The sequence below is a fragment of the Lagopus muta genome, chromosome 22 (assembly GCF_023343835.1).
Source record: "Lagopus muta isolate bLagMut1 chromosome 22, bLagMut1 primary, whole genome shotgun sequence".
NCBI lineage: Eukaryota > Metazoa > Chordata > Aves > Galliformes > Phasianidae > Lagopus > Lagopus muta.
This window is the reverse complement of record NC_064454.1, coordinates 2,547,714-2,560,098: the sequence shown is the minus strand read 5'-3', so window position 1 is coordinate 2,560,098 and position 12,385 is coordinate 2,547,714. Positions and strand designations below refer to the sequence as shown.

General features: G+C 48.7%; 2 protein-coding genes across 3 annotated transcripts; one reads left to right on the top strand and one right to left on the bottom strand.

Moving 5' to 3' along the window:
- Nucleotides 1-50: 50 nt before the first annotated feature.
- Nucleotides 51-7,211, bottom strand: ACAD8 (acyl-CoA dehydrogenase family member 8). The gene is made up of 11 exons (XM_048968227.1): nt 6,935-7,211; nt 6,096-6,196; nt 5,569-5,738; nt 4,790-4,899; nt 4,479-4,555; nt 4,077-4,214; nt 3,548-3,683; nt 3,346-3,443; nt 2,946-3,098; nt 1,411-1,513; nt 51-631 (listed from the first exon to the last, which is right to left on the bottom strand). Exons 1-11 carry the CDS (start codon nt 7,209-7,211, stop codon nt 579-581), a joined length of 1,416 nt encoding a protein of 471 aa, XP_048824184.1. The 3' UTR covers nt 51-578.
- On the top strand, nt 7,128-12,274 carry THYN1 (thymocyte nuclear protein 1). Of its 2 annotated transcripts, XM_048968250.1 has the most exons (8): nt 7,128-7,238; nt 7,781-7,859; nt 8,840-9,069; nt 9,543-9,611; nt 10,306-10,398; nt 11,029-11,124; nt 11,750-11,900; nt 12,016-12,274. In XM_048968250.1, exons 2-8 carry the CDS (start codon nt 7,817-7,819, stop codon nt 12,060-12,062), a joined length of 729 nt encoding a protein of 242 aa, XP_048824207.1. In that variant the 5' UTR covers nt 7,128-7,238; nt 7,781-7,816; the 3' UTR covers nt 12,063-12,274. The 2 variants fall into 2 exon arrangements, with proteins under 2 accessions (XP_048824207.1, XP_048824208.1); XM_048968251.1 differs by lacking the exons at nt 11,750-11,900; nt 12,016-12,274 and adding an exon at nt 11,326-11,740.
- Nucleotides 12,275-12,385: the final 111 nt, after the last annotated feature.

The following is a 12,385-nucleotide window of genomic DNA, read 5'->3' as shown; positions in this document are numbered from 1 at the left end:
CGGTCCGGCCCGCAGCCCTCTCGTTGCGCGAGAAAACGACCAGAACTTGATCAATTTACCATCGCAGCTTTACTGATTACAACTGCGGGGAAGAAATTGGATTTGCCAACATTTGTACTCCCGCAGCCGGAGCTCCGATCCGAGGGCTGCGTGCTGGGCTGCGTGCAGGGATGCAAGGAGTGCTGCAGAGCAGCAGGAGCTTCTCCATAAACGCTGCTGCTGCGGGTCAGAGGGCTGTGCTCGTGGTTAGCTGGTGTGCAGCGCTGCCCCTCGCCTCCAGGATGGGGTTTTAAGCAGAGCGATCAGTTCCTTTGAATTAAGGTTTAATTGGTAGAATGGTTCCAAGCGGTCAGGCTGCGCCTCCAGCTCCTATGTCCCAGCTCGGGATCTCCTTCCATGGAGGATGGATGGCAGCCCACAGCCACGATCTGGGGACAGAGGCTCTTGTTCGGAGCTGTGATTGACATCTTCAGGCTGCACAGCACAATGCCAGGCACAGAGCACAGCTGTGGCTGTGTGGGTGCTGCCCAGCTGTAAGGCAGGCAGGCTGTTTCCACAGAGGGATTTTGCTCCTGGCTTCACCCCTGTAACAGGTTCCTGGCCACAATCATCCGCATCACCTCGTTGGTACCTGCAGTGGGTCAAGGATGCAAAAGATGGTTAAGAGATGTTCTGATTCTGCAGCCAGTGAGGGCATACAAAGTTCTTCCCTGATCTGCACAGAAAACCTCTCCCTGAGGGGAGCACCTGAGGTGGCATTGAGGTAGCAGGCTGAAATACAAAGTGCTAACGCATTGCTCAGGAAAGGCTTCAGAAATGCTAGTGCTTCTTTTTATTTGAGCACTGGCAGGGCACCAAACACTGAGCTGCACACGAGCTGTGTGAGCAGCTGAGTTCACTGCTTTGCTATGTGACACATGGACAGCACGCAGAAAGCACAGGAAAGTTGACATCCCTACACGGCGCCTTGGTTTTACGTGGATGGGTTTCAAAGAAAGGAAAACAAAATGGGAAGGAAGTCAAACTGAGATTAGAAAAGGCCACTGCACACGCAGCTGTGCCCAAACACTGGAAGAGAAAGAAAGCCAAAGACTAAATGGGAACTGCTGGGGAGTGTCAGCACTCGTCGGTGGGAGTCATCGGATTAAACTGGATGGAGGCACCACTAACATGACAGAGATCTCCCCCTGCTGTAAGACCCTGCAAATACATGGCAACTTCACCAGAGAGTTGGAGATTTTACACACAGAGCTCTTGGATGGGGGATGCATGCATGTGATATCAGGCACAGTTCAAGCTCAGGGCAAAACTAGCTTCTGAAACCTTAGAATCAGTCATGTGGCAAGGCCTGGAAGGCCTGTTCTTTCTTGTTACACAGCCAAATCCCTGCCTGCTAACAGCATCCTTTACCTTCCAGGATCTGGTGGACTCTGACGTCTCGCACAAACTGCTGCACCGCATAATCCTTCAGGTAGCCATAGCCCCCATGCATCTGGAGAGCCTGGTTACAAATCTGTGGAGACAGCATTGCTGCTGAAGTGACTTGCATGGAATTGAGGACAAGTCAGCAGCAGAAGCACAGTAAGAACCCAGGAACCTGGGCTCATTTATTTTTTTCTGGTCACCTAATATCATCTCTTAGCAATCTGGTGTGACAGCAAGGAGCTTTCAGTTGCCATCAGTGCTGCTCTCAGTGCTGTCATCTTACCTATGTGCTGTTCCACATTAATGGTGCAGTTATGTGAATAATAAAGCTTGTAAGTAACCAAAAAAGGCTTTACTTAACAAAGGTTTTGCTGCGTTTCCATGCTGCTACTGATAGAAAAACCAAAACACCAGATCACCACCTAGCGGCAGTCAGCTGAGGAATCTGTTCAAGGCTTTGATTTCTATTGAAACGTGACTCCGTGTATCTTCATCTACCAACTCGAGATGTACAACCCAACAGGCAGCAAAAGTGCAGAATGCTGAGAAAATCTGTCTGTATGAAACTAATCTAAGAAGTGTCATAGCACAGACTTCACTTTTATTTATTTTTCTCTCTTCTTGCTTTCTTTTCTCGGGGATATTTTGTGATAATGATTGATTTCTGAGTGGTCTAGGAAAGACCATTTGCTAGCTAGGAGTTATCAGCATGTAACATGTGTGTTACCCTTTGAAAATGAGAACACTGCTGCCTATCCTGTGTCCTTGCCTGGTCCTTTAGAAAGTTGTGCAGAAAGCCTAGAAGCCAGGAGATCTGAACTGTGGAGACACAAACAGTGCAGCCTCCAGTGCAGAACTCTGTCCCATAAAATATCCTGGTCCTGAATCATAGAATCATAGAATCATAGAGTCACCAAGGTTGGAAAAGACCTAAAAGCTCATCCAGTCCAACCATTCACCTATTCCCAACAGCTCCTACTAAACCATGTCCCTCAACACGACATCCAGCCTTTCCTTGAACACCCCCAGGCTCGGTGACTCCACCACCTCCCTGGGTATCCATTGCAGTGCCTGACCACCCTTTCTGAAAAGTAATACTTCCTCATGTCCAGCCTGAATCTCCCCTGCTGTAGCTTGAAACCATTCCCTCTGGTCCTATCACTAATGACACGAGAGAAGAGGCCGACCCCCAGCTCACTACAGCCTCCCTTCAGGAAGTTATAGAGAGCAATAAGGTCTCCCCTGAGCCTCCTCTTCTCCAGGCTGAACATTCCCAGCTCCTTCAGCCTCTCCTCATATGGCCCTGTGTTCCAGACCCCTCACCAGCTTTGTTGCCCTCCTTTGAGCACGTTCCAGGGCCTCAATACCCTTCTTGCAGTGAGGGGCCCAAAACTGGACACAGTACTCGGTACTCAGTGTACACTCAGTGTACTCAGTGTACACAGTACACTGAAACGAAGCTTCTGGCTCCATGAACATGCTTGGATCTCCCAAGATTCCACTTCAGATGAGTAACCTACCGCAAAGCACTCATCAGTAGCAAACAGCTTGGCCATGGAGCACAGCACGGCTGCGTCTTCCCGTCCGTCCTGCAGAGCCCGTGCAGCACTGCGCACCATGAGCCGCGCGGCCACCAGGCGCGTCGCCATCTCTGCCAGCCTGAACTGCAGGTACTGCCAGCAAGGGAAAGATGAGGTCAGCATCTTCAGAGTGCCCTGAACCACATCTCCGCTATCTGCAGGCGGGTCTCATGCCTGACATGCTTTCTTACTGTGGAAAAGCACATTCCTGACTTTGATCTCTGATCTCCCTTCAGGTTTACCTTTGACACGTTGAGAACAACGTCTGCCTCTAGCTGTTTGTTCAGCCAGAATGAGACAAAGAACAGTTTACAGAATGCAAATCTAGTAGAGAGTTTACCTGGTTGTTTGCTAGGGGTTCCCCAAACTGCTTGCGGACAGTGAGATGTTCCTGAGCCAGAAGAACAGAGGCATGAGCAGCTCCTAATGAGCAAGAAGCTGGTGGGAGAAAATGAGAACACAGAGTGACCATGAAGCCAATGCAGAGTCAGCAATATAACCTTGCCCTCCTCACTTGTCTCTCTGCTGTCTGTTTTTCTCACCAATGTTTATCCTGCCTCCATTCAGACCTTTCATGGCAATGTTGAAGCCCTGCCCTTCAGCTCCCAGCCGGTTGCCAACAGGAACAACACAGTCCTCAAAAATCACAGCCCGAGTTGGCTGAGAGTTCCACCCCACCTAGGAAAAAAACAAAGGAGTACTTTCCAAATGCTTGGGGAGCAGCACACATCCATCTCACAGCACAGAAATGCCCAGCCTGCTCTCAACCCCTTGATCTCATTGCCAAGCTGCTGCAAGAGCACCTTGGAGCCTGTGGTCTATGTGGTTTGGTGTCGGTGTGCTGAGCTAGAAATTGGAGTGTATTTGAGCAGAGCATTTCTGAGATTGAAATCCTTCATTTAGCAAGTGAATGTTATTGTGCAAACTTCATCAAAATTGGACATGGCTTGGAAAAAAACATCCCAGCTGATTCTAGTCCCATTCACCAGAAGATTCCCGGTGCTTTCTTTGCAGATGAGCTCATCTCTGTCCTGCTCTTCCCTCACAGGAAATAAAAAGCAAGGCTCTTACCTTCTTCTCTTTCTTGCCAAAGCTGAGGCCTGGTGTCCCCTTCTCCAGCACCACACAGGAGATGCCTTTGGGGCCTGGGCCTCCTGTGCGACACATAACCACGTATATATCCGTGTCACCTCCTCCACTGATGAAAGCCTGCAGTAAGGTACAACAGGAAAGGGTTGGCTGCTGGATGTTAACTGAGAGCCTGCAGCACCAGCCAGGGTATAAGAATGGAGGGGTGAAGTGGAAGGACAAAGACTCCACTGCCAGGAGGCATTTAGGGACCCAACTGTGCTAAGCTCTGGTGGACGCCCTGCAGAGGATGTCACAGTGTGGGGAACAGAGATGAGGAGACAGACCCAGGACCCTTTGTGCATGCAGTGCCATCCAGCAGCTTTAAGAGGAGCAAAAAGGTACCTTGGAGCCATTCAGGACATAGGTGTCCCCTTTCCTCTTAGCTGAGGTCAGCAGGGAAGCTGCATCACTTCCACTTCCTATTTGGGAGGTAAGGGAGCAGCCAATGAAGCAGATCTTTGAAGACGGAGCCTTTAAGCTGTCCTGGGAATCATACCCAGAACTGGGGTCTGTACCACAAGTATTCACCAACCATCAACTGCCCCTTTTGAACTTCTGGTGATTGCACAAGAGAATGTGAAAAGAAACATTCTGCCTCTGGCTTCAGTAAAACCTCGCTAGGAGTGAGGGAGATTTTGTTGGTAAATGCTCACCTGGCTCAGTAAGGCAGTAAGAAGCAAATTTTTCCATGCTACAAAGCGATGGGCAGAACCTGTGCCTCTGTTCCTCATTGCCAAAGGTGTCAATCATCCAAGCACACATGCTGGAGCAGGAGAGAAGGAGCAGCATTACAGTGTGTGCATGTGAACACAGCCCTAGAAGGAAGGTGGGTCATACAAGAACATTCCTGACACAAAGAACAAAGCTCCACAAAAGCACTGAGGCCTGAAAGCTTATTGTTCCACGCCCATCACCTGCCCCAGGCACGCTGAAAGGGAACAAAATTACACACCACAGAAGCTGGGAAGGACATCAGCTTCCATTCACACCAGGGTTGCTGCCTTGTGGAACAGCACATTCCCATTTAACAGTCTCAGCATTCCCCTCAGCACCAAGCTCTATTTTGCAAAGCAAGCCCTTCTGTGAGCATGTCTGTATGAGCAGGATAGGGCCCTGGTATCAGCTATGGCACTGTCACAGAACAAGCAAAGCAAAAAAAAAAGCTTTTTCCAGACAGGTTACTATCTATAGACAGCTAAAGTAGATGAGCAGGAAACAAAATCCTGAACTTAATCCCATCCTGCATGCCACGAAGCCAAAATGACTTTAGTGGCATCTTGGCTTTTGTAGGCTATCTGCTTGCTGCAGTCAAGGGATCCTCATAGTGACGTGCCTGTTTGGGCTGCAACTGTAAGTGAGCACCAGGAGAGCTGTCTCCAGCTGGGAGCCATAGAACAACTGTGGCTGACACCATCCACCCCTCTGCACTCACTTGTGGATGCTCATGTAAGCAGTGGTGCTGGTACATCCTGTTGATAAGGCTTCAAAGATGATGGAGGTGTCAAGACGTGACAATCCAGAGCCACCCACGTCTGGTTTCACGTAGATGCCACCAAATCCCAGCTGGGCTGCCTTTCGCATTGTTTCCACAGGGAATATTTCCTATTGGAACAGAGACACCAACAGTGAATGTCTGTGGTGAAGTTCTGAGACACCACGGCCACCAAGTTCAGTCCCAAACTTCTGCAGTGTTTGTTAATTGGATTGGTTAAAAGATAAGCAGTTACCTAGACAGGTACACACCATCTTCAGGAGTAAACTCAAGCTTCCAGATGATTGAAGTACCTGCCTAGGAAGGCTTTAAGGGAATTTCGGATGGGTCCCCACTACCAGCATCTTCAACTAAATCCCTATTGCTGTCGTTACAGCCCTGAGAAGCTACTGAAGGGATCCTTCCAATGAAACCCAGGGGCAAGAACAGCTTAAGGGAGCAGAACGACCCTTTGGAGGCTGCCGTACCTTTTCATCCCACTCAGCCATGTGAGGAGCCATCTCTCTGGTGGCAAAATCAAGGGCCACTTTTTGGAATTCCTTCTGCTCCTCTGTCAGACCAGCAGATGCTAGAAAACCAGAAAGGGATCAAATAGGTCAGCATTCATGCTCTCCACTACGAAGCCCATTTCTCTGCTCCCTGGAGCCACTGGGATCTGTGCTGGGGAAAGCTTTGCTACAACCGAACAGCCCCGGTGCTGCACACATCTTTGGCTGCTCAGCACCGTGCTGTGAGATTGGGGCAGGGACAGCACAGCTCCTGCAGCTGCCACACCATCCTGCTGCACAAGTACAAGGGAACACTCCTGCCAGTTCAAAGCGATGCTAGAAGGTGAGCAAGCAAAGAACCTCTTTGGAAGCTGCATGGAAAGCTGTAGCTACATTCTGCCTTGGAAAACTGCTTTGTTTGCACACAGATCCCACGTCACTTTGTTAGTTCCTCCCCTAACATTCACACAGCTGCTGCTGCTTCTCTCCTTAACACATTTAAATGCCGGAGCAATTAAGCAGGGAAGCGTTACGAGACCCTTTAGGAGACCACAGGCGCAGTCCCACCGCCGGCAGGGAGCGGGTGTGGAGGTCAGATGTCAGCGGGCACGACATCCTGAGCACGGCTTCCCGATCAACCCCGTGCAAGCGCTCATTATCGCGATGCTCCGATCGACTCCCAGGTCCGAAGCAGAGAGGTGCAGCCGGAGGGCCGTCAGCGCTGCCGCTACGAGCACGGGGCAGCGGGCACCGCGAGCATCCCTCCCTCCTCCCCTCCCTCGGGCAGCGGGATCCGGCCTCGCCCCTGGGAGCCTTACGGTCGATGCAGGACGCGATCCCGCGTTGCCGCAGCAGCAGCGGGGCCGTAACGCGGAGCCGGGCCGCTCTCCACGCCATGGCGGTGCGGGAGGCGGCGCCGCGGCGGCGGCCGGGATTTGTAGTCCTCGCTTCGGGGCCGCCCGCATTGGCCGCTGGAGGAGGCGAGCCGCCGGGCGATGCCTTTTTTGCATAACGGTTACAGACTTCCGACTCCAACAGGGCGGGGGACGGCGCGTTTCCTCCGCCCGCGCCGAAGCTCGGGCAAAGCGAGAGCATCCTTAACCCGAACGGCGGCCGGAGCCGGTGAGGGGAGCGGTGGGACGGGACGCTTGGGTGCGGGCGGGGGGAAAGTTGGTGGCGGCCGGACTGACGGGAGGAGGATGGCGCAGAGCCACGTAACTTCTGACAGCGGCTGCCGACAGAACGGGGCTGCGGTTCCAGCGGCCAAGTCGCGCTGCGTTTGACCAAACGTTCGCGTGCAACGAGCTGCGCGCTGGGCAGGCTGGACGGAGAGCAGCGAGCGAGCTGCTTTCGCTTTCCTCGCAGCACGGCTCCTCTTACGCGGCAGAAAACGGCCGTGCTGCGAGGCCGAGCGCCTTCGGGACTTTCCTTCAACAGCTGTGGGGAAAAGCAGCCCTGCTGCCAACGTCCATCAGAGCGCGGCTCGGGAGGGCAGGCCGGGTGTGGTCCTCAACCGGTGCCAGGATTTGCACTGATAGAGGAAATGGCCGAGCTCAGGGGAGGGAATACACTGCACTTACTGCACAGCTTTTCCATTCTCTCAGCTATCCCAACTTTTTTTTTTCCCTCAGCTTGCCAGTAATCTGCCCTCTTTCATTCCGCAGGTGCTTCTCAGTGAAGAGGATTCAAAGAGCCCAGAGATGCCTTGGCCAAGCAGAAAGAGAGACAAAGGAGCAGTAGCAGGTCTGTGCTATGTCCTGACTAATTGAGCATCTCTTACATGGGGCTACACTGCAAGTACAGCCATGTAACCGTCATGTCTTTCAAGCCACGTGTCTTTGAGACAGATCTGGGACAGATTTGAGACAGCATTTCCTCTGTAAAAAGCGGGCTGAGCATCCATGTGTGACTGAGACAAGTCTGGTAGATGTAAGAGAGGGACAGTGGTGTATTCTCAGCACAAGACAGTTAAGAAATGTGACTCATCCATTTATTAAGAGCTCTCAGAGCCTGCATGCTAGAGCTGGTCGGTCAAAGTGTACCTGGTTCAGTGGCACAGAAATGATGTGGTACCATCTGCAGGAAACACAAAACAAAAATGATTAAAAGCCTTGCACTTAAGGCAGTGTTATCTGATGTTTAAAGCATAAGATGAGAGAATTAAACAGTTGGCTCCTCTGTGCTACTCATCTGTTGAATAGGCTCCAGCAGATAACCACCTTCATTCCCTTTTATCACTGCTTTTTGCTGTGTACGTTCAGGACAAACAGGCAGAGGAGCTCCCTCCATACTGGAAGCACAGCAAATGCCTTAACATGAGGCTTCTAGTTAATGCAGTAACCAAAGCAGTTTCCTTTGCTGCTGAATTTTCCTGTTATTTATCAGACTGATCTAAATTGACTTCTTTTGGCCAGCTGTTAATTTCTCAGCAATTAATAATAATTAAAAAAACCCTTCAAATAACATTTCATGAGGACAGTATGGTCTATCCTGGCTTTGTTTATGCACACAACAAGAAACAAAATCTGTATTTCAGGTGCAAATTAGAAATGTGCAGAAACCAGTGATAAGTAAAGCAGCTACCTTCCATGTAAGATCCAGGGCACACCAAACTTCTGATTGCACTCATATGACAGCATGGGTGACTAAAATGGTTCCAGCACCAATCCTCATCAGAAACATTGTTTTACCAGAATGGTCTTTTCTTCCTTGTTTCTTTTAAGATAAAAAGGAGCCTGATGCTAAAATTGCCAAGACTGAGGAGGAGAATGAAGATAAGGAGGAAGAGGAAAAGTCCACAAAACCTCCAGCTGGGAGCTCCAAGTCAGGATGGAAGAACTGGAAAAAGGCAAAAGAGTCTGATTCTGGTGGGGAGGAAAGCAAGATAACATATTGCCATTGGCTTCTGAAATCGGAACCAGAGAGCAGGCTTGAGAAGGGAGTGGATGTGAAAGTAAGCACTGACAGGCATTCTAGTATTCTTATTCAGCAAAGTCAACAAAGTAAAGCAGCAATTTCACTCCTAAGCGGAGCATTAGCACCAGGGTGCTGAATTACAGGATCACACAGTTGCAATATCAACACTATTGAGTCTCTGGTCCTTCTCTAAAAGCACTTGTCTTCCTGAATAAAAGGACAAGATAATTCTGTTCACCTGAAGGGGTTTGATACTTAAATTGGGCCCTTGGAATGCTTAGCTGCAGGTAGCAGGGACTCCATCTGTTCCATGCTCTGCCCTTACACTAAGCAAAGCATTCCTTCTTCATGAGGATTTTTCTTTAAACCCCATGGGAACAAAACCAAAGGTTTTTGTGAAGTTTGAACTATAACTGAAGGAGCTACAAACATTTAGGTAAAACAGACAGTAAGGCAACAGAGATCAAACTGCCTCCTGGACTTAACTTGTGTGTTCATTGCACTTGGCAGTTCAGCATTGAAGACTTGAAGGCTCAGCCCAATCAGACAACCTTCTGGGAAGGAGTAAGAAACTACCAGGTAAGAAGCAGATGTCAAAGGCTGAGTCACTGAAGTATCAGTAGACAAATGTTCTCTCTCTTCACAGATGACTTGTTTCCTTTGCCTGAAGTGCTGAAGTATTTTCTTTTGATGTAGTCTGCCTGCTTTGACAGCTGTTTTCTGTCAGGAGTCAAAACTGCTTAATTATCTCTAAATTAAACATAGATGCAAGCTGGGTAATATTCTCTTCAATCGTCCATTTTTTCTTTAGCTTCGTCTCTCTCAGGTCCCACAGATGATCAGCTTCTATTTCCCTTGACACTTCTAAGCAAGAAACTGAGCCAAACGCTGTGCCTTGTCAGTGTGCAGCTGTCTGCTCTGTCTGCTCCAGGATTCCTGTGCAAAGGAAAGCTACATGCACTACCTCTGCCTAACAGTCTGCCCTGCTGGCTGCTTGCTGACAGCTAACTGCAGTCTCTCTCCCAAATGAAGGTGTCTGAGCTGTTACAGTCCCTCATACAGTCCCTCATACCTTCTAACAAAGAATACCTTGCTCTTTACCTTCATTTCATTTCACTGCAGTGTAAAACATCTGTATGACCAACATAGGAGAGTTGTATGAATAGCACTGAAGCTCATACCTCTCTCCTGTTGTTAGGTCTTGTTCCTAGCAGGTTTAAGAAATCCTGAGTTTTATATCAACTGCTCAAAGTCTCTCACTTTAATTTGACAGGCAAGGAACTTCCTGAGAGCCATGAAACTTGGGCAACAGGCATTCTTCTATCACAGTAACTGCAAGGAGCCTGGCATTGTTGGCATTGTCAAGGTGAGTGCCCCATTCTATGTGTTGGGGGGGAAAAAAAAAGTAATCAGTGGATTATCAAACAGTCTGTTAGCCTTACTTCTGTTTCACAACCAGAGGAGTGCAAAAGGAAGTCTAATCAGAGCAGCAAATAGGCCTAGGGTATCTGGGCTCACTGTATGTATTGCAGTGAGCATCCTGGAGAAATGAAACCACACCACTGTTACCTTGCTGTCATTTCAGAGCATCTCCAGCCATGCAGAACATTGCTCTGCACTCTGGCTTCTGATTGGTACCTAACTCACTAAATTCTGCTGTGCAAGGCAGTGGTATGAAGCCTAGGGCACAGGAAAGCTTTTTCATTAAGATCTGTACCCAGTTTTCCTCTGTTACTCGTGTTCCCTCCACTTTGCTCTCTAAAGAGGTGATGATGCTCCATTGACATCCATACTGTCCTGCAGTGCTTCCAGCCAAGGAATCTAAAGGAAGGAAATACATCTGTTAGAATGGATTTCAGAGAAAGCAAAGCTCACTTTTGCACCAGCATTATTCCTTTTCAGTCTAGGCACAGCTTTCTCACGGGCATTTCATACCCTTTGCTGACAACAGCATTTAACTGAGTTCATCTCACATTCATCTCCCATTCTGTTTCAGATTGTAAAGGAAGCATACCCTGATCACACACAGTTCGATCAGAAGGATCCTCATTACGATTCCTCCAGCAGGAAAGAGAACCCCAAATGGTCCATGGTAACGTAGCAAACTAAATATGATCATTTTAAACTCTGTGTTTGATCCCAGTGCAGTTAGGAGCCTCTTACATTGCATATCTTCAGAAGCTTCTGCCCTAGCCTACCTACCTTTTTCTCCATCAAGAGAAAGCCCAATCCTGATTGTTTTCTCCACTCTTCTGTTACTTCCACAACAAAATGCATCTCCCTGCATTTTCAGATCTTCCCTGCATGGAGGTCAGTTCTGCATCCATTGCAGAATGCTGGGTCAGGAAGAACAAACATCCTCAAGCATTACTCTTAGTCTGTAGCAATGAAAACTATGGTTTTGATTCATACTACATTATAAGGAAGTGACTGCTCACAAGCTGGCTATAAAACCTGCAGCTTTGTTTTATATTGTCTGTGACCACATAAAGGTATGTTTCTAGTGCATGGTGCTGAGATTGATGGAAACAAGTGGCCTGCCAGAAGCATCTGAGATTTTCAGCCTTCAGCAAGAAAAAACTTCCGTACCATTACAAGATGCTGTACATTGGTCATTTGATTCAGCTTAAAATCCTCATTTCCCCAAAGATCTTATGTGTTATCTGGATGCTAAATCCTTCTTCATCCATGCTCCTCTGCTGCTCATCCCCTGCCAGGTGGATGTCCAGTTTGTGCGGATGACAAAACGCTTCATCCCCCTTTCTGAAATCAAGACTCACCACCTGGCACACAAAGCAGATGGAGGGCCCCTAAAGAACATGATGCTCTTCTCAAGACAACGTCTTTCCATCCAACCACTGACACAAGGTAAAAGCCTTCTCTTCCTTTGGTCTCAGTGCCACTCTTTCTGAGAGGCAGCCTCCAACCCAGACAACTTGGAAGTCCCACTTACAACTCTCTCTTCCTTACCTTCCCAATACAGAGGAATTTGATTTTGTCTTGAGCCTGGAAGAGGAAAAGCCACATTAAGAAACTGACAGCAGCACAGCTTGTACCCAGCCCATCAATGCCTCCTCCTAAACCAGCATAATTCTCAAGTTTACTCAGCCACAGCAAGGAGAACAAGCCTGCAAATGATTTGAAGCTTTATGTTCCTTACTCCAACACTGTTGTTGTTGTTGTTGTTTTTTGCTTATTTTTAAATAAAGCCTTTTAGAATCAATTGAAGCTACTCAATTTTAGCAGTGGTGACGTTCTGCAATTTCTTCTCCTTTCTGGAGGATGCAGTGCAGTTGCATGCACTGCAGTGGGACGTTTTTCTGCAGAAAGATGGCACTTTGCTTCTAGAAGAG